This window comes from Vigna umbellata, chromosome 1 (genome assembly GCF_029865625.1).
Source record: "Vigna umbellata cultivar VRB3 chromosome 1, Vumbellata_1.0, whole genome shotgun sequence".
Lineage (NCBI taxonomy): Eukaryota > Viridiplantae > Streptophyta > Magnoliopsida > Fabales > Fabaceae > Vigna > Vigna umbellata.
In genome coordinates this window covers 13,460,890-13,481,883 of record NC_142165.1, presented here as the reverse complement: position 1 = coordinate 13,481,883, position 20,994 = coordinate 13,460,890, and the positions used below count along the sequence as shown (strand labels likewise).

Genomic DNA, 20,994 nt, shown 5'->3' with positions numbered 1-20,994 from the left:
ACTATTTATTAATTAAATTTTATTTTCTTAAAAGATATTAATAAGGGTATAAAATAATCCTTAATCTCGATTTAAATTATTTTGTATATATCTAAAATAACGTTTTTCTTTTCGAGAAAAGTTTAAATTATTTTTTGAGTCTTTGAGTTTTTCAGTGAATCTTATTTTGATCTTTTTCAAATTAAAAAAAAATCAATTCTTTAAGAAAAACAAATGATTTTGGTCCTTAAGTATTAAATTTGAGGGACTGTCTTTTTAAAATGCTTTTAAAACTCGGTAAGTTTAGTGTTGAGAGGCCCAAATCATATTATTAAATATTTGAAGGACTAAATATTTTTTTGAAGATATTTCAGGAACTAATTTTGTTTAGAAGAAAATATCTATCTATCATAAATTCTAGTTATTACGTAATAATAAACCTTTATCCAATACAATGTAAAATACACATTAAAAAAATGTGGAAGGTAGAAACTCGGTGAGTCGTGTACGAGTTGAGGGGAGGAGATAAAATATAAATAGAAAATTAATATGATTATTATTTGTTTTGTAATTGGCGAAAACCCCTTTGTATTCAGCGTGGGCGTCTATCTCTCTCTTTCTCTCTCTAGGGATCGCTCTGGTGAGCAATTGAACTCAACTCGTTCTCTTTCTCTCAACATAACTCACTACTATTAACCCCATCCCACCCAATACACTTCAATACCTAATTACTCGCACGCGCAACGCAAACCCAAACCCAAACCCAAACCTCGCCTTCATCTCTCTCAACACACTTACCCGCCAAAATTTTAATTAGCCTTAGCCCCCTCCAATTCAAACCTCTCTTCTCTTTTCTTCTATTCTATTCTCTCTCTCTCTCTCTCTCCTCTCCTCTCTCCCCTCTCTCTCTAGGGTTTCCCTCCCATGGAGACGGAGGAGGAGCTCGTTCCCGATCCCAAACCGGAGGAACAGACCTTGCCGCTTCAGAACGGGGACTCTGACCAGCGCTGCGCCAAGAAGCCCAAGGTTGACGAGGACGCCGAATTGAAGAGAGTGGCCGAGATTGTTCTCGTTCTCTCCACCATGGCCTCCGTGCGTGCGGGGAGGAAGCCCTCCGACGCTGAGGTCGAGCTCATGAGAGAGGCGCGCGCTAAGCTCGCCAGCCTCTGCCAGGGTTTGGCTCCCAAGGATATTGTAGCCAGGGAAGCAATTGGAACCGTTATCGAGGATCTCGGATTGCACTCCAAGCTTAAAGACCAGAGGCTAGGGTTTCGAACTCCGAAGATGTCTATTGCCGAAAGGTATTCACATGCTAAGTGGAAGGTAACTACCAACCCTCTCTCTGCTCAATTTACTTCCGTTTCGTTTTAAATTGTTTGTTATTTAGCAAAATTGTGTGTTGAAATTTTGTGTGGCAGAACAACCGAGTGAAGTTTAAAAGTCACGTGTGTGTGTCTTGGTTGTTTTGGATAACTATTCTTGCGAAAACTAGTTATGAAAGTAACATTACGTTTATCGTTGTGGTTGTGAATTGTGTCTTGGTTAGGAAAATGAGGATAACAGCGTGTTTGGATATGCATCCTGTCCGTTTAATTTAGAAGCAAAAATGTATAGCTTCTGCTAGCGTGTTTGGAAGCTTGTTGAAAAGGAAGAAAACACGCTTGGGGTGCGAAAGCTATGACTATTAGCTTTTTGATGTCACATTCAAGATATTCAAGATATGGGGAATCAAAACGGTTTTGTTTCAATATTGTTGTGAAAATAAAGCATAACGAACGCATAATGGAACACACTAAGAATTTCATGTTCACAGTCCTGTGAAATTCACCTGATACTTTTTTCAAATTTTGTGTTTCTTAGTGGAGGAATCTTTGGGCAGATTATTGTGTACTAATGCACTTAGGCCTTGCTAGTACTGGGTTATTTTTCAGTTAATTTTCTGTTGCCGAGCCTTTCATTGTGTTTGTTGAAATTTTGGACACTGTATATGACAAGTATTTTCTTTTTCATGTGCTCACACAAGATATTTTTGACTTATAGTGTGTATGCTAAGAATGGCACTCTGCATTTCTTTTGATTAGATTTTCGCTTGTTTTGTCTTTCTTTTTTTCCATTTTGGTTCCTAGATGGAGGAAGCAAAGAAGTTTTCTGCACCTTCTACAACACATACATCTCAACCCTTACAATCAAACATTGGTGGACCTGTTGACAATCGTGTGCCATCACATGTTCGAATGTTCCCTTCTGATAAACCAAGCCAGCCAGCAATCCCTTCTATGGGTACCGTAGTGTCTATTCCTCCCCATGTTTCTGCAGGATCTTCTGCAGTATTGCAATACCAGTCAACTGGCAATGAAGTAAGACCACCTATGGTTTCTGGTGTGATGCCTAGCGGTCACTTGGGGAGAAATTCATCTTCCTTAGTATTGCCTAAAGCTGAACATCCACAGTTCAAAGTTGATGGAGGATCAAATGGGTCTTCTTCTTATTTGCTACAAGTCCAAGGTATATTCTTCTGAAGCTCCTTACTGGATCCAAATTTCAAGGACTGGTTGAGTTACATTTACGATTGATGAATGACAGACATTGCAATATGTTTTCATTCTATAATAGATGCAATATATTGGACATTTAGATTTTTTACTGGGAAGCAATAAAATACATAACGTTAACTGAACGTGCTGAAGAAAATACTGTAGTTTTATGGTTATATATTTACTGGAGTTTGTCCTTTTTAAATCACGGAGTGAGCATGGCGAAGCCTGAAAGTTGACTGAATTGGTGTATATCTTGGTGAATGTCTATTTTGAGTTGATTGAATGGATATAACCTACTAGCATATGTTGTTTCTGTTTCCTTGTTTTTGAAGACTGAAATTGAATTTCCTTCATTTCTACTTTTTTCCATTTAAATCTTTATTATTTGTTGGTAACTTGTTAAAAGCTGGCATTAAGGTTTTAAGTTACTTTTAGTTTTTGCTATTTTTTTCTTAGCTTGCTGGTAGTGTATTGTGTCTCTATAATGTGCACAGAAGTGTATCTTATAGTATTTTAGCCATGAAACTGAAGCTGGGAGCTGAATGTTATGGTTTTTAAATTGTAGCAAATTCATCAGCAAACCAACCTTTGGTGAATGCTCCAGCATGGTCTATACCGACTCAGGCTGCTTCAATAGCAAGAACTGCATCAGAAAACAAGGTGCCTGCTACTACCTCTGTGAAGGTTGAAGGAACATCGGACATAACTGTATCAAGGGCAGGGCCTCAAATAACAACAGACCCGAGCTTTAGACCATTTATAACTCCAACAGCTTCTGTAAATTTGTCTACTGTGCACCAGCCTTTGCAGGCCACGAACATTGTTCAGCCTCCTTTGATTCCCAGTCACACTGATATTGCAAAGGTTGTCCAGAAAGTGTTACAACCAAAGCTTCCCAGCCATCCCACTTGGATTCCTCCATCAAGGGATTATATGAATAAGGCTTTGACATGCCAGATGTGTGAGCTCAGTGTTCAGGAGGTTGATACTGTGCTTCTTTGTGATGCTTGTGAAAAGGGATTTCACTTGAAGTGTCTGCAGCCCTCGGTCTTGAGAGGAATTCATAACAGAGTGGATTGGCACTGTATGAGGTGCTTGAGTTTAAGTGGTGGAAAGCCTTTGCCACCAAAGTATGGTCGTGTCATGAGATCGTCAAGCACACCACCAAAATTGCCCTCTAATATTGGTGGTATTCAAGCTTGTTCTGAGAATAAAGCAGAGAACATAGAACCAAAGGTCCTGCAGATGGTAACAAATGGGAGCACTGTTCCAACGGTTGCCGGTGGCAATCACAATGTTGAGGTGCAATGTTACTCAAAGTTCGCTGATACCAAAGGTATACAAGGGATTGGCATTTCATCCAGCATTGAAGCTATTGATAAGAAGCCTGATCCAAACAACTCTATGAAATCTCTTAGTGCAGCCTCTAGTCCTTCTATTGGGATGCTAGGTGAATGCTCTACCAAACAAATAAATTCTAAGGTTTTGACCAGTAAAGAGACTTCAGAATGTGAGTCTCTTCCTAAATTATCTGAGCCAGCTAAATGTGAAAGTATACAATCATCTCAAAATTTTCAAGTGGAACAGACAATGTCAAAAGACAATGCTGAAGTATCACCAGATAAACACATTGATAGTAATATTATGAATAATAATCAGAAGGACTCTCTTGAAGGGGAAAATTTAACTTATGATATCAAGCGTGATGACAAAGATGCTGCACTTGCAAACATTGTTGGAATTTCTGGACCTAATACTGAAGGTAGACAGAACTCAGCATTATCATCAGATGGCTCACATGCTGTAGAATGGATTGGTGATGTAGTACAACTCGTAGATGAAAAGATTTTTTACCAATCTTGTTGTGTTGATGGAGTAACGTATAGGCTACAGGGTCATGCTCTTATTCCTACCAGCAATGGAAAACTAGCTCCTTCTAAACTCCAGGCAAGCAAATTATCACTATTTCCTTCCATTATATGCCAGCCATCGATTATACCAAACCTGAAGGAATTTACCTGAAAAATTAAGTAGATATGAATACCACAAACATTTTAGTGTACTTCCCTGTTTCTTGTGTTTTGCTTGATTTTGAACCCTTCTGTAAACAAAATAAAATTTTTATAAATATTTAGAACTTTAACAAAGAAGTTTATTCCATTTTTATTTTCAGTCTATGTGGGAAGATTGCAAAACTGGGTTAAAGTGGGTAAAGGTAACAAAGTGCTACTTTCCTGATGATTTGCCAGGGAATATTGGTCATCCGTGTATATCTGAAGTCAATGAGGTACTTTTTTTACACATACCTACTTACATCTTTATATATGAAATTATAATTAGATATTTTTTTCTTAGATCAATATAAATGCATTCATGCCGGTGTTAAGGCTTGTCATTGGTATGTTAAGTATGTTTTTTATATATTTTATCTAAACCTACACTGGCTTTTGCATGCACTTATCGGTTTAAAATTGTAACCTGTAAAGTTAATTAATATTTTGTTTGATATTGCAATCAATGATAATTCTCCACATCCTGGACATTCTTCACCATTCTTAATCATGTATTGTGTGGATATTTTCTTATAGATATGTTTTCTTTGTTGAAGGTTTATGAATCTAATAGTGATAGAACTGAAATGGCTAGCTCTATTCAAGGTCCATGTGAAGTACTCCCGTCTGATAAATTTAAACAAGAAAATGACAGGCGATGCCAGTTAGGAATTGAGGAAAGTACTAGAATACAGCCCATTTTCCTTTGCAGGTTTGTTTCTTTAAAATTCATCCATCATTCTAGAGTGTTTTCATTTCATTTTGTTTTACTATATGCCTGTTCCATTCATATTATACAATTTTCGTATTTGTAAAGTAACCATCAAATATAAAATATGAAGTCAATTTATCATTTTCTTGGTAGAAAATTGTAGAAAACAGGGAAATGAGAAATAGAGGTGATTTAATTATCGTTTAGACTTGCCATAGATGGTGAAAAATTGAAAACTGAAACCCATTTTCATGCTGCTTGTGGACATACCTGAGCATTAAGAATGTGCTGTGTTTTTCTACTATATATTCGTTCCAATTTTTATATAACATAGTTTGACACTATTAATTCTAGTTTATTTCAATTAATGAATTTTTGGCTCATAGAAAAAAACATGAACGCAAATGCTTAATGTTTGGTAATTACTTTTCCTGGGAAAAAAAATGAATGTCAGACAGTATAATTGTTATTGAACCTGGAAGTATATCTTAAACAAGAACTTTCATGCATGCGATGGAGACAAACTACCTTCATTTTCATGGAAAAACCCTTGTGGTCTCATCACATTGAACTACCACAGCTTGTATGCGGTGAGAGTAAAGGCCATAGTAATCAATCTATTGCCAACCCCAAATACACTATAGTGGGATAACACATTGTGGAATGGCCACTATTTCAAATATATTTGTATGCATAAATATAATCTTTACTTATAAATAATTTCTTATATAAAGGTGAAAAGTGCTATAGGGGGAAGGAAACAGTATATCTTACAGCTTTAAACATTCTGAGTGATTAAAAGATGGATGGAAACAGAAGAAGCTTGCCGGAAAACAGTAACAGGAAGTCTAAGACTGACAAAATATTGGGAAGAGAGAACATGTAATTCTGTCGCTAGACATCTCTGGTGGGATGGGCGGGCAAAAGATGGGATGTCTTTAGAAATTCCTGCTGAAGAGGTGGGGGTAGTTTTGTCTACAATTATCATTTCCACCCTGACTCCCCCACCAAAACAGTGGAGGGGCAAAATTAGATTTTTGAAACTCATCATTATTGCTGTGGTTGTGGGAAAAAGCTGTCAATTCGGCTGTCAGCTGTGACACCCCAAAATGCCACTCTATGATGTGGCTGCAGCCCAGCGACCTCTCTGTGGTACTGTTGCACTCTATTAATTACTTTGGTAACAGGTGGAGTGTGGACAAGACAGAAGAGCAGCCTGCTCTGTACTTAAAGTCGCTGGAGAAGTGGTCGTCTCTTCTCTGGTGAGAGGTGAGTAGGCAAGAGAAAAGGATGTCTTGGGAGAAGAGAGTGGAGGAGGGTATTGGCGACAATGCTGCTGAATTCGGGGGTGGACAGGGTAGTCTTATGTAATGTCTTTTTCAACCAAAATACCCCCTCTCTCTAATCGACGCTAGTGCTGGGGAAAAATTGGATTTTTGAAACCCATTCCAATCATGCTGTTATTGGGTGTGAAAAGCTTGCAATTTGGCCGTGACCCCAAAAGTGCCATGCAGTGATGTTGCTAGTGTTATCAATTGTGGAAAAGTAATCCACCATTTCATGTGTTTCCAAATTGTGGAAGTAACCTGTGGTTGAAAGATATGATATATGTATGTATGAAAAATCAAATTGTATTCAAATGGAAATGAAATGCGTTAATATTAACTCAAAAGTTCAATTGGTTGGAGATTTGCCAAAGATGACAAGAAGATGCTGCAGCCATGACTAGCAGCTGCATTTGTGTATGGAATTAAGATCATGGATCCAAGGAATTTTTCAATAGCACTATTGTGCCACTATACTGTTATTTAGAGATACTGGATGTCACTGTAGTGCCCCGTGGCTGCTCTCTGTTGCCATTGGACATTATTAATTGCCTTGGTAACAGCCACTTTTGATAACAATAGCCTTACCTACTCATCTTGAATACCCATTACAAGGCCGTATTTGGCATATAGGCTAACTTTTATTTGGCATTCAATTAATCCATGTTTTACCAAATATTATTATGTGGATATGTTCACCTATTTAGGATTAAAATTCTAATTCGAAGTTCGGATGAAATTTATTCATTAGTTTGGAAGGAAAATGAATGCTGTTCTATTTGCATTTCTGGTCCTTTTTTATTGCATGGTGTATGTGTTTTAGATGCTTGACTTCTGGTTTTGAATTCAAATTTTAAACGTTGGGACTAGCAGTGAAACTATTATACTGTCCTCATATATCGGGCTTGTTAATCAATCTGGACAAAATCTGAATAAAATCAGTGTTGAGATTTTTGCCTTGTAGATTTTTTTTTTCTGTTTTTTTTTTTGTTTTGAGGTGTCTTAAGTGATTTGGCTTGTTTCGCAGGTGGTTTTATGATGAATTCAAAAAGTTATTTCAACCTGTAATCAGTTGATAATGTCATGAACATATATGTTCCATGATTCGTACACTGCAATTTTGTGGTGAGTATTTGATCCATTATCTGTCCAAATTGTTGGCTTAAACTTTGTTTGTTCTAATGTATATTTATTTGCCTTTAAAATAAATCAGGTGCCATTTTAAAATCTTAGGACCCTTGGATATTGGGGGTTATATTCCTGAATTCAGGTTGAATTCACTTCTTGAGCTTGGTCTTGCATACCTATAGTTTCTCCCATTTAAAAAATAATGCTGAAAAAATTCATAGAATCTAAATTGGTTAATGTAATTAATTGATGGAACAACAAAAAAGGGGAATTTATTGGAAATTTGGGATAACAACCGTAATAAGCAAATAGGATTTTCGAGTAGTTTCAAACTGAAATTAGCCAATATTAATGGTAGTAGAATGTGTTAGAAGGTGTAAATTAGAAAGTGTGTTGGTGATACCCTTCCATGAAGAGAACCAGATTAATTTTCAATGCGAATTGGCTTTGGTAAAATAATCTATCGGTCATTGATTTCTTGTTCGCTTTTATTAAAATCCCACAAGGTTTACTTTTCATAATGTATGTTCGGTAGTAAGAAGAATGTAACATACTTATTAGCACATTTGGTCTTTCTTTTGTAATCAGAATTTAAATTTGGTCTTTCTATTGTCATCAGAATTTAAATTTGGTCTTCCCATTTTTTTATCCAATTTTATTTCCACTATTTTAATTGGGCTAATTAAATTGGCATCTAATATTTGATAAAAAAATGTCAGTATGGATAAGCTGACATGACATTTTACGATACTGTCACATTAATATTTATGTTTAATATTGGACGTTATCTTAATGAATGAGCAAAATATTATGCAATCATCATGCTTTACTTACCTTCCCGTTGAGTCAAATTAGATTTATTTGCAATCAAACCGTACTTTTTAAATACACTATTATTGGTTAAAATTTATTACGTCTTGTGAAATGTAGGTTCTACTTGGGAGCTTTAATAATTTCAACAAAGATAATGTCTTATTATTGCACTCCCTTGATTCTCTCCGTCCCAGTTCCCGTGATGATCTTTGACAATGTGCTTTTCATTGGATGCAGGCAGGTGTTTTGGGGGTTTTGGAACGGGGTTTTTCTTGTATTGGTGGGTAATTGAGCATGCATTAATGTTCGTGTGAGACCCATTATAAGGCGCATTGCAGCAACTTGCCTCGTCGTACTAGAATGTTCTACCATCTCTGCATGAATTGCATTTGATGTAAAATATGTAGCTGAAGGAAGCTGTGTGGACTGCTTAGTTTTTTTAGATTTCGCTTTTATAGTTTTTTTCCCGATAGATATTCATTCTGTATAATTCTTTTTCGGGCATTAGGCTCTTTAGGCCCAATAATCACATTATCATCTTTGAATTAGATCAGTGTAGTTTCCTTAGCATGCTGAATTGTAAGATACTTCATCTGTACAAAAGCCATTTCTTCTAAAATGCATAACCATTGGATATCACGTTGGCGACGAGTGATGATTTTTCTAGCTATCGCCAAGGCGTTCATTCAGGTTCTGCCGGCTGAGCATAGTATTTTGTCATGAGTTTGTGATATGTTTTATTTCATTAGTTGGAACTGTTGTTTTAGTAAAGTAAGTTAAAATCATTCACTTAAAAAGTAGATGATATTTCTTAATTCACTTCATTTATACTGTTTGGTTCCCTTGCTGGGAATCTCTTCCGCTTGGCAAAAGAGGAGAGGCAAGATATCACCTTTATTCCAGATCATGTTCCATCTTTTTTTCCATTAATGGAGAAAGAGAGATGTGCACAGTAAAATAATGTCTTTGACCTTCCATGAAGGGTACAAATTAAGTACTTCTACTCTTCTAACAGATCTAATAGTACTAGTAAGTGGGGAAAGGGAGAGGAGTGTCACAAAAGGAAAGGATGATACAAATAACTAATTGAATTTAGTATTATTCAAACAATTTTTACCTGTAAATGTAATAACTCAAATAACTCAACCCAACTCGCATAATTTCTCCTTCTCAAAATTATGTTAGTCAGCTCTCTATCCAGCTGATGAACTAACTAGGACCAACAAATATCCTAATAAATAAATACTTCTATTAATAACTACTTAAAAAAATATTTTAATATTTTTTATATTTTCTGCATAATCAATAATTTCTATATTTCGATATTGGTTCCACTTCCTATAATAAGAAGTACCAAAAAGGCATCAAAGGGGGAGTTTCTCAATAAAATTTCACATAATATTACAATGTATATAAAAATATCGTGTTTATCTCCAACTCCATAAATGTTGATCAGTTTTAGTAGGGTTTCAGATTTTAATTATGAAGAGAAAAATATATGACATTAACTTTAAAGTATATTCATATTGATAAACTAAAAAGATGAGTTAGTTGGGATTATTTTATGAATCCGTGTAACTAGCATTACCCAGTGAATTAAGTTTGTTTGTAAAGACAAATAATTAATGCCTTCAAGTCGAATGAAAATCGTTGAATTCGAGGCACTATGTGTTGCTATGCAAAGTATCAAGAACTTGAAAGTTTAAATTATAACTTGTTTCATATGATGAACTTGATGAGTATACACCGTCATGTCATGTGAATAGCCTATGCAATTTTATATACTCGATAGGCATGTGGATGCTTACCTCAAATTCTGGCACCATACTACTTATTCTTTCTTCACAGTTTGAACTCACTTAATTGGTGTGAAAAACCACGTAACGTAATTCAAGATTATTAACTTCTACTTTGTTAGCCAATCAGCACTTGCTAGAAAAATGAACGCAATGAATGTTGATATACAAGAAACAGGCAAAGCCAACATATACTACCTAATAAAATGTCCTTTTCTGAAAACAAAAACATATTTTATGTTCTTCTTTGTCGTCACAAACCGCTCTATGGTGCATTTTGCCTGAAAAGTGTGATACCAGTAACTGCCATTCTTCAATAATTCTGGGGTCCTTGTTCCTTTCTAGAGTTACACAAAAAATATATTTTAGATCACTGTTCCTTTAGAATTTCCACATGCATCATGTTGCTTCATTCTTTTAGAAAATATGGCAAAGCTAGATACCTATATGGCTATATGGGGAATGGGAAAAAGAAATTTGATTTTTACATCAAAATTTTATTACATATATTAATTATTGTTCTTATACTTTATCGCTCATTGGATTTTTCAGAATGTGTGTTTTTTTTACCTAACATGTTCTCTTTTTCTCTTTTGTAGTGTGGTAGTAGACCAAACTATAAAATGATGAAATTCATAGTGGACAAAAAGAAGCCAGAAGATTCTGTTCATAGTTTTTGATCAAGCTGTTGTTGTGGTTAATTAACAACAGTAGTTTTGAACATAAACACAAAGATATTACAAGAACCACAAGCTTAACCTAGAATTATAACCACAGATGTTTTTTACAGCAAAAAGAAGTTATTTTATAACAGTATATTTAATAGGTATAATTAACTTATTCAACCACATTCTTCTTTTATAGTTAAGCATTTTTATTCTACTTTATTATAAGGGTCACACAAGAAAAACTGTATATGCAGAGAAGGTGTTGCAGAATAATATATATATGCAAAAGGGAAATAACTACCAACTTTGACCATCCCACCATGTCTTTGACATCTCTCTTAGGGCTAAAAGTCTCCCTTCTCCTTTCTTCAATGACCTTATTTAGTAACTAAAGGTAGCCTCTACAAGCTCATAATTATTTTCGTTTCTTAAAAAATGGCTTATCATGATAATTCCTGACCCACTAGTCTAAATAGTTCATTCAAAGTATGAACACCAAAAAGGTTAATTATAAACTTAGATCTTATATATTTTCTGCTTTAACATACACACCAAAAAACTTATCTCTGTTTGAAAGTTTATTAAAAATCTTACCGTTTTATAAGCACAGAAACAAATGAAAATGTATTTCTTATGCAGACAATAAAATGAAAAAAATGGGTCAGTTCATAATGTCTTTTTAACATACCATCAAGTGTAATTTTTCTGTCATGAGAATCAGAAGTGTTAGATTTACCTAAACTGCATTTTTAAATTTATCCAAATGAGAACAAGCCAATAATTTTTAAGCCATTGAGCAAGACCAACGTTTTGAGAGAGTAAAATCCTATTGAACATGCATTGGAAGATTTGGTAAAACCAACACACACTTACAATATTCTTATAATAACAGTTAAAATATGCAGAATAATCAAATGCTAAAAAACCAGTATAAAATGTGCTCTGTGAGCATTATTTACAAATTGCAAGAAGAAAAAGTGGTTTGGTATTATTTCAAGTAAATGGCGTCTATCACGGTGGTTTGAACTTTAAGAAGGAGCTAAAAAGGAAGAGGGGGCCATTAGAACAAAGTCAGATCACAAAGATTCCAAGTTTATGGATTCAGAATAGAGCCTTAAAAATTCTGATATATATACCTTTTTTCACCACCTTTTGGGCGTGTTATGCAGGACTATATGCATATACATACATATACATATATATGGATATGTATATTTGTATGACTTATGCATGTGTATGTGTAAAAAGAGAGTGAAAATCTTCAGATTTGGAGTGTGGAACTTTGATTCTATCTTTTCTTAAATGATCTTAAGAAGCTAAGGCTATAAATATGTATAATATGATAGGTTTGTGTAACCCTACAAAACTGTTAACAGAAAAACAAGTATTGCGACCAATAAACTGATGCACTTAGTTAATTAATTACAATTTGGTAGGGAAAATTTAAAAGTGAGATTGCGTAATTTTACATGCACATGCACTCCTAGGATCTTCAACCTATATGAGAAAATAAGTCTCAAAGCCTAGTCCTATATATCTATATATAGTTCAATAATTAATGAAATTACGAAAAAGTTTTTTTACTTTTATTCTTTACGTTTCCTTTCATTATTGATTGCATTCTACGTGGATGCACATTTTTAAAAAACCAATCTATGTTATAGCTCTACTTGCTCTAGACCACATGGTATGATAAAATGAAATCATGCATGTTAGAGGTCACAAGAGTTCTTTTATTTGGATTATCATATTTGAAGTATTTTACATTTTGTAACTAGAAACTCTATATCTTGCTTTTGTTCTTTATTTTTTTTCTTATATCCAAACTTCAAATTAAAATTTTTAGAAATAAATTTAAATTCACCACATTTTAGAAATCATGGACTAACATAGAAATATATCGAGTGTCTATAATCAAAATAAATTATGAAAAGTGAAGTAGTAGATATTCAAATATTACAACTTAACCTTACACTTTTAGAAAGAGTTTACTTAACCTTACACATATAACATGTTGAAAATAGTCATTACATTTGAAATATCTAATTGGACACTCATACTTTTTATAAACAAAGGAAAAAAATATTCTGACACAATATTTTGATACAGACAAATATGTCATTTTATATTTATTATTTATTTGTTATTTGATAACATATTCTAAACTTAATAAAAAAAATAACACTGTATATTATGTCAAAATATTATCAAAAAAAATCTATACTAACATATCATTGTCCAAAACCAAATTCTCCGCACACAAAAATGACAAAAAAAATTATGGCATATAATGACAACTAAAAATAATGTTAATGGCATGGTGCAGTCCAAATTCCAAACACAAGCATAATGAAAACCTTATTTTTACTATAAAACAAAAGCTAGATATCCAAATTGATACCTAATCATAATAACTACTCCCTCTTGAACGTTATCCACTATTTGTCACCATGACCTTATTAGTTAACTCTTGCATAAGAAATACATACATACATACATACATACATACATATATATATATATATATATATATATATATATATATATATAATTAACAAAATAGTTTACTTTTATTGTATTTTATATTAATTGTTATGTTATATATTAAAACAAAAAGGGCGCTAATAATATATATTAACGGAATGGATTAAATGATTTGTGAATATTATATAATAATGTGATTAATCAATCCATGGTTTATTTCCTATATTTTAAAGGAAAACAAAATAACGAAAATAAATGAAAGAAAGGTATAACTTAACAATTAATCTTTCCAAAACCAGGTTAGGAAGATGAAAATTTGTCATTTATTTTAACACACTTTTTCTTTTGACCAATAAAATTCCAGAACATTGCTTCTCTATTTTTTTATAATTTTTTTTTGTGGTCTTCGTTACGCAAGAGAGAACGCGATTTCACATTAAGATTTAAATGAACTTTATTGACCTTATATATGTAAAAAAGGAATTAAAGAGGACACAGATGTCATTCCTTAATTGATTTGTATAATTTGGAAGCAACACTGAATTTTTGGGGTATCTGCTTTGATGTTTCTTGTTGCATTTTTCCCCTTTTAACAACTATTGACCATTTCTAAGGACAATGTGAACTGTGGTTTCTGAAAAGTAATATATTATGCTTTACCAAAAACATTCATTTTTCCCTTTTATTTGAAAAGGGAATGTGAAAACCGTCCATTTTTAGCCACAATTTCAGGGCTTAAAATTTCTTACCCTCAATATAAAACGAAATATAGTCAACACAAAAAGATAAAAAAAAAGTTATAGGAATGTGAAGAAAGTGAATACAACACAAAACAAAAGTAAAAGTGAAGCATGGCGGCAATGGTTAATGTAATTGATTATAACACTATTAGAATTTTTTATATTTTATGAGATTTTAAATATTTTATAATTTTTTTATAAAATTTAATTAAGAAATACTTTTTTTATAAAATTTTATTAACAAAATTTTTTAGTAGTGTAACTTATATGATTACCATTAGCAAATGCTATTCGATTTATTCGTTTTGGTAGGTACAAACTGTTGAACCTTGATTTCTGGGGTGATGACTTAATTAATAATGAAATAATTAATCATGATTTGGCTTTTTATGGATTACTTTGACTCTTCTTATTTTATAATAAAGCCCTAAATAGCCGACAAAAGTAATCAATCTTCTCACAAGAATAAACCTAATATAATACAAAAATGTAAAAGTTGCTTAGTAAAGAGTAATCAATTTAACTTGTTATTGTTTATATCGAAGCAAGTGAAAGGAAACTTACGTAGCCTTAGGAACCATTATTTCACCTTATATGTAGATATCCTTAATTGATTCCTTAAAATACGTATCATTACTCAATAATCTAACATTATATTTTAATCTAATCTCTTAATCACTTGCATCATTATGCATTCATCTGTGTTTTTTATATATATAGGTGAAAAAGGCTGTATATGATGGAAAACTTTGCATACCACTTACTGACTTATGATTTACTGCTTCTTTTGCAGATAATATAATGGAATCACACTCTGATATAAGGACTAATTAATGCAGTCAGATATATTTGTATATTATTAAGATTAGATTTATTATTTAGATTTTATTCAATCCAAGAACTGCTGATTAAGATTTTATATTCTTTTTGGCCACATGAACTGTTGTAATTTTGTTGTGTATCAGAACTCAGAAACAGAAGCTATATTCATATATATGTAGCTTCTGATACAAAGATCTTGCACCAGTTTTGGGCCTTCTGTGTTGCACAAGAGGCCCACATTCTCTGCTTTTAACTTTTTCTGAGTTTCTTTTTATTATTAATAGCAACCAATAATAGCAGATTGCTTGCCATTTGTATCTACCAGCTAACAGCACAAGTTAGCATAATATACATTGAAATAATAATAATAACAACAAGTAGAAGCCAACTTCCTTCTCTATATATACCAACTCTCTTCCCTCTCAGTTTTCCAAACACTCTTTCTTTTGTCTCTTCTCACTTAATTTCTCTTTCACTCTTTCACTCTTTCACTCATCCAACAGCTACCTAGTCACTGAATCATGGCTCCCATGGGAGACAATGTTGTTGTGTCCAACATGGAACTTGAAAGGTTGCTAAGCATGAAAGGAGGCAAAGGAGAAGCCAGCTATGCCAACAATTCCCAAGCTCAGGTACCATAAATCTTGTTAACTTTTTCTGATAAATAGAACAAACTGCTACATATATATATAGATATAGATATAGATATATAATATGGTGATGCATAATAATAACAGTACCCTACCCCATATGTTTGGTGGTGACAATGAGAAATACTAAAGCTAAACATGCATGATTATGCATATAGAAAAACAATGAATGAAGGTGTGACAGTAGATGAGATGCATTGATTAACATGCAGGCCATACATGCGAGGTCGATGCTTCATCTTCTCAGAGAGACTTTGGACAGAGTTGAGCTGGCTGAGGGACGAGAGGTGCCGTTTGTGGTGGTGGACTTGGGCTGTTCGTGTGGGAGCAACACCATAAACGTGGTGGATGTGATGATAAAGCACGTTATGAAACGGTACGAGGCGTTGGGGTGGCAGCCACCGGAGTTTTCAGCTTTCTTCTCAGACCTTCCCAGCAATGACTTCAACACACTCTTTCAGCTGCTTCCTCCTCTCGCCAACCATGGCGTCAGCATGGAAGAATGCCTTGCCGCCGACAACCACCGCTCCTACTTTGCCGCCGGAGTCCCCGGTTCTTTCTACCGGAGGCTTTTTCCGGCGAGGTCTGTGGATGTTTTCCACTCAGCTTTCTCTTTGCACTGGCTTTCTCAGGTAATATAACCAACACTTATTATTATTGTATGTTTTTAGGTTAAATTACACCTTTATCCTTCCAAAATTCACATAACTCTTCATCATTATTATAACATACATTATACACACTTCATCTTACACTGAAAAGCACCTTATACCTATGACTTCTAAGGGGTTAATAAATAAAGATATCATGTAGATTTCAAAAAACACAAGATAAGTATCATTACAGTTATAATTATTATTATTATTATCTTCTATCCATCTATTAAAAATATTCATATCCATCTTTTATTGGTAGTATAAACTCATTGTGACTTTCTTTTATGTTTTCAATAAATAGTTTTCAAACTGTCACTTTTATCTAAATTTGATTTCTTATTTTTAAAGATTTACTTTTATCATAAAGTAATAGATTGTCTTGTACAAATATTTAAAAATTTAAAAAAGTGACATTTTATTTCCTTATTCTGAATTTTTTTTTTTCAAATTGAATGTAGGTTTTCTGTTTTATGGGTGAATAGAAAGTTGAATGGATGCCTTCATTCCTACTTTAAAAAGAAATAGTTAATTTATTCATTTCACTTGCAAATGAAGTGGTTAAATTATTACCCAAAATCATAATTCATTTCAAATCATTCTTTGTGTATCTTTCATCATTAGATTGTCCAAGATCTTTTTAAACCTTTCAATTAGAATTTCAACTTTAAGGTGTCACTCACATTTATTGAAAACTTTTGGCCTATAGCATTAATTTGATAAACCCTTTTATATTGTTGACACAGTCTTTTATTATAATTCACCCCCCAACCTACCCATAAAAAAAATTCAAAGATTCTATTCCTTATAGTCTCTGTCATGTAATATGTAATTTCCATGACAAAATGAAAGAGATATTTGCCTCTTCCCGAGGATTAATTTGAAGCCTAAGTCATAATTTATGGTCAAAAAGTGAATGCAGCAAAGCCATAGTCTATAGGGTTGAAAAAAAGGAACCATGTTTCAGGGAAACAAGTAACGTGTTTGGACAGTAATTTCCAATGCATGCATATTAAGCACCCAATGTTATTCCACTTTCATGCATATCTTAAATTTCAATAATGTATGGGGCCACCACACAGAATTTGAACGCCAAAAGACACACAATCGGAGTAAAAGTCTCTACTATTTTTGCTGCTTATTTACTGCTCACACACATTTACTTATCATGTTTTTTACCATACAAAATTTTCTGATTTCCTGCACTAAAGTAGAACTGCATGAAATTGAATCTGCTAGATAAAGTTCAGTGTTAGGCCTACCTAGGTGTATGAGAAAGAGTTTTATTGTTGATAAGAGTGCATGTTTGAGTATGCAGGTGCCAGAAAGTGTTGTGGACAAAAGGTCAAGTGCATACAACAAAGGAAGAGTGTTTATCCATGGTGCTGATGAGAGCACAGCAAATGCTTACAAGAAACAATTCCAAACAGATTTGGCAGGGTTTCTGATGGCAAGGTCAGTGGAGATGAAGAGAGAGGGGTCCATGTTCTTAGTTTGCTTGGCCAGAACTTCAGTGGACCCTACAGACCAAGGTGGGGCAGGCCTTCTTTTTGGGACCCACTTTCAGGATGCTTGGGATGATCTTGTCCAAGAGGTAATTATCATAATCACAAACATTTTTATGCATGCTTGTGTCAACAGTGCCTGCCCACTTCACACAGCCTCTATTTGCCATTGGCAGACCAAAAAGGGTGTGCTTGCAGACACTGTAGAGATTAAAAGACCACAATGCTCAAGTGTTGTAGGCATCACCACAACTTATCATGAGTTTTCACTGCCCAAGTTTCAAACAGATTGGTCCCAGCCGTTGATTAGCCTCCCCTCATTCATCCAGCCATCCATTTCTTTATCATCATGTCGGCAGAAATAATAATTAATTGCCTGCTGGCACTGTCTTGTGGTCCATGATATTGACCACCAATTAGGCTTTGGATATCCAGAGTTTAGAACAAACACTGAATCACATCATCATGTCTTAAAGCTATAGACAAAATGGATATGCATTCATCTCATCAGTTTTCATACAACCATCATATTCCATGGGACCCAACAATGTCTTTCAACATAGTCAAAGCCAAACACTTCTGTTCTAACAATTATCCTCTCTACCATGTTACACTTCCAAATTCCAATACTGTAATCAATGAAGTACAGATTATAACCACACCTACATGATAGGATGTGTTGATTACTTGGAACAAATGTCCAGTCACTCAAACAAATCACACAGCAAATCTCATTTACCAAGCATAAATAATTAGTTAAACATAACTGGTGTTGAAACCAGACATACACATTATTCGTGTGAGAACTTGCTGTTCTTATCAGAAGTCTTAAATTCTTGATTTCAGGGGTTGATTAGTCAAGAAAAACGAGACAGTTTTAACATTCCAGTTTATGCAGCAAGCCTGCAAGACTTCAAGGAGGTGGTTGAAGCGAATGGTTCATTCACCATAGACAAGCTTGAGGTATTCAAAGGAGGAAGTCCACTTGTGGTGAATCAACCAGATGATGCAAGTGAAGTAGGAAGAGCTCTAGCCAACAGCTGCAGGACCGTGTCAGGAGTTCTTGTTGATGCCCACATTGGTGACAAACTAAGTGAGGAACTTTTTCTTAGAGTGGAGCGTAGAGCCACTAGCCATGCCAAAGAGCTATTAGAGCAACTGCAGTTCTTTCACATAGTTGCATCCCTTTCCTTTAGAGACTGAGAGAAAAAGGTTACTATTTGAAGAAGATAACTAGACGACAAAGGCTTTTTCTCCACCACCCTCTCCCCCTTTTTTCTTTGTGTGTTGTGATACCGCATAGGAGGAATCAGAATGCACAAAAGAAAGAAAAAGAGAGGTTGACTACTTCCAACCTATTGTTTTCTCCCTCTTTGCGTGTTGTTTGTCTGTCATATTGCTGACTCTAGCTACTTGCCATGCATTATGCACTTTCTGACTTATGTTCCCTTGCCTCTGAACTAATTTTCCTCTCTACATTAGTGTGCATATCTTGTGAAAGTTGTATGAATGGAACTTGTACCTAACAAGCTGGTTGTTGAATATGCTATTTCATTTTTAGTCATATTGTCCTTTCTTCCTTCTCCTAGTCAATCTAAAACCTTCGTTTAGTATTTCATAAGACAATCAAATAGGTAGAAAAATGGTTTGTTCTGTTCCCTTGTAATTTAAATATTGAAAGACGGCTTTTTTTTCAGTTTTTGCTTGTTACCATTTATTGAGCCATGTCAACCATGTATTTCTAAATTTTCTGCTATGTTATGACGAAGAACAAAAGCTGACATATGCGTGTTTAGTTAGAAAAAACCAAGAAAAATCTCAACCCAAGAAAAGAGTAATTCAGAGAAGGACAAACAGAAATCCGACTGTTTAAAGCAAACAGAAAATCAGAAGGAAAGAACAGAACATGATATTATCAGCTAATGAAAAGTGTTCTTAGAATCTCTGAGCATCTGATACTGGAAACTCACTAAAATCAATCCAACATGGAAGAAAGAAAGACTGCACTGTCCCATAAAGAGAATCACTAAAGTTCTGTTCGAATCAACCGTTCGAGAAAAGGGGAACAAATTCAAATTACCCTGTGCTCCTCTCTTCTCTATACATTGGAAGCAGATAGAAATCAAATACTAAGACACCAATGTACATATTATTTAACCAGTTAGAACCTTAATCAAATTTAAGGTGGATCACTAGTTTGGATTCTTGACCAAGTTTGAGATTTTGATCCATTTATTCATGCACTATAAATCTTAGGAACGTACTTTACAAATATAGGATACTCACACCACTCTAGTAAACTCACAATTCACATTAAACAGACTGAAGAAAGAAACTAATACACTAACTTTCACTAGAGTCCTTCTCTAATGGATCCAAAATGATAGTCTCAGACACTTCTGGCAATCTAAAGCTCACCCTTTTCCTCACTGTACTACTTTGGCTACTAGTCAATGAATTAAACCCAATTTCTTTTTCGTCTTTCAAAAGATTCTCCAAAGAGATACCGTAGCCCACAGAAAAAATCCCTACATCACCATCATTTAAGAGTTGCTCCAAAGACAAGCTACATTCCCCACAGTTAGAAAAATAGGTACTTTCTCTGGCTACCGAGGGATAATCACTGTTGGGACGATGATTATAATCACAATGATCACCATTGCAGTTACCGTAATTTTGTGTAGTTGGTGATTGTAGAAGCCACTCCTCTAATGTAAGTTCCTTCCCCATTTTCTGCTGCTGCTGCTCCCCTTCTTTATTCCTCTTTTGCACTCTCTTCTTCCTCAGCAAGTAATTTTGCTTGACATTTTCTACAATCCATACTATTGAACTGACCCTTCCATTGCTAGACTTGGGCAATTTTTGACTTCTAAAATCAGCCTCAGAACAACAGAAAGAACAGTTAATTCTCATGCCGTTTACTTGCAAAAGGGAAGGGTAAGGATTGTGGTATGAACACATGCTTAATTAACGTATTATGTAGGACACCTGAGACGTATTCTACGAGAGTTAAGAATAGTACATTCCCGCCTTTGTCAATAACAAGAAGAAACTTAGAAACATTGTTGAATGGATAACGTTAATTTCTGTTTTACAGATAAGGTATCAAATAAACACGAATAACACCTGAA

The 20,994-nt window shown here is 34.3% G+C and overlaps 2 protein-coding genes across 3 annotated transcripts; both read left to right on the top strand.

Annotated features, from left to right (window-relative positions):
• Nucleotides 1-557: 557 nt before the first annotated feature.
• On the top strand, nucleotides 558-9,184 carry LOC124839512 (uncharacterized). 2 transcript variants are annotated; one of them, XM_047315344.2, is made up of 7 exons: nucleotides 558-1,302; nucleotides 2,106-2,484; nucleotides 3,082-4,463; nucleotides 4,690-4,803; nucleotides 5,125-5,279; nucleotides 7,632-7,729; nucleotides 8,663-9,184. In XM_047315344.2, the coding sequence occupies exons 1-6, from the start codon at nucleotides 904-906 to the stop codon at nucleotides 7,678-7,680; spliced, it is 2,478 nt and encodes an 825-aa protein (XP_047171300.2). In that variant the 5' UTR covers nucleotides 558-903; the 3' UTR covers nucleotides 7,681-7,729; nucleotides 8,663-9,184. The 2 variants fall into 2 exon arrangements, with proteins under 2 accessions (XP_047171300.2, XP_047171299.2); XM_047315343.2 differs by having other exon boundaries at nucleotides 559-1,302; nucleotides 8,783-9,184.
• Nucleotides 9,185-15,385: 6,201 nt separating this feature from the next.
• On the top strand, nucleotides 15,386-19,323 carry IAMT1 (IAA carboxylmethyltransferase 1). Its single transcript, XM_047315314.2, has 4 exons — nucleotides 15,386-15,687; nucleotides 15,918-16,337; nucleotides 17,677-17,952; nucleotides 18,710-19,323. The coding sequence occupies exons 1-4, from the start codon at nucleotides 15,577-15,579 to the stop codon at nucleotides 19,064-19,066; spliced, it is 1,164 nt and encodes a 387-aa protein (XP_047171270.2). The 5' UTR covers nucleotides 15,386-15,576; the 3' UTR covers nucleotides 19,067-19,323.
• The last annotated feature ends 1,671 nt before the right edge of the window (nucleotides 19,324-20,994 follow it).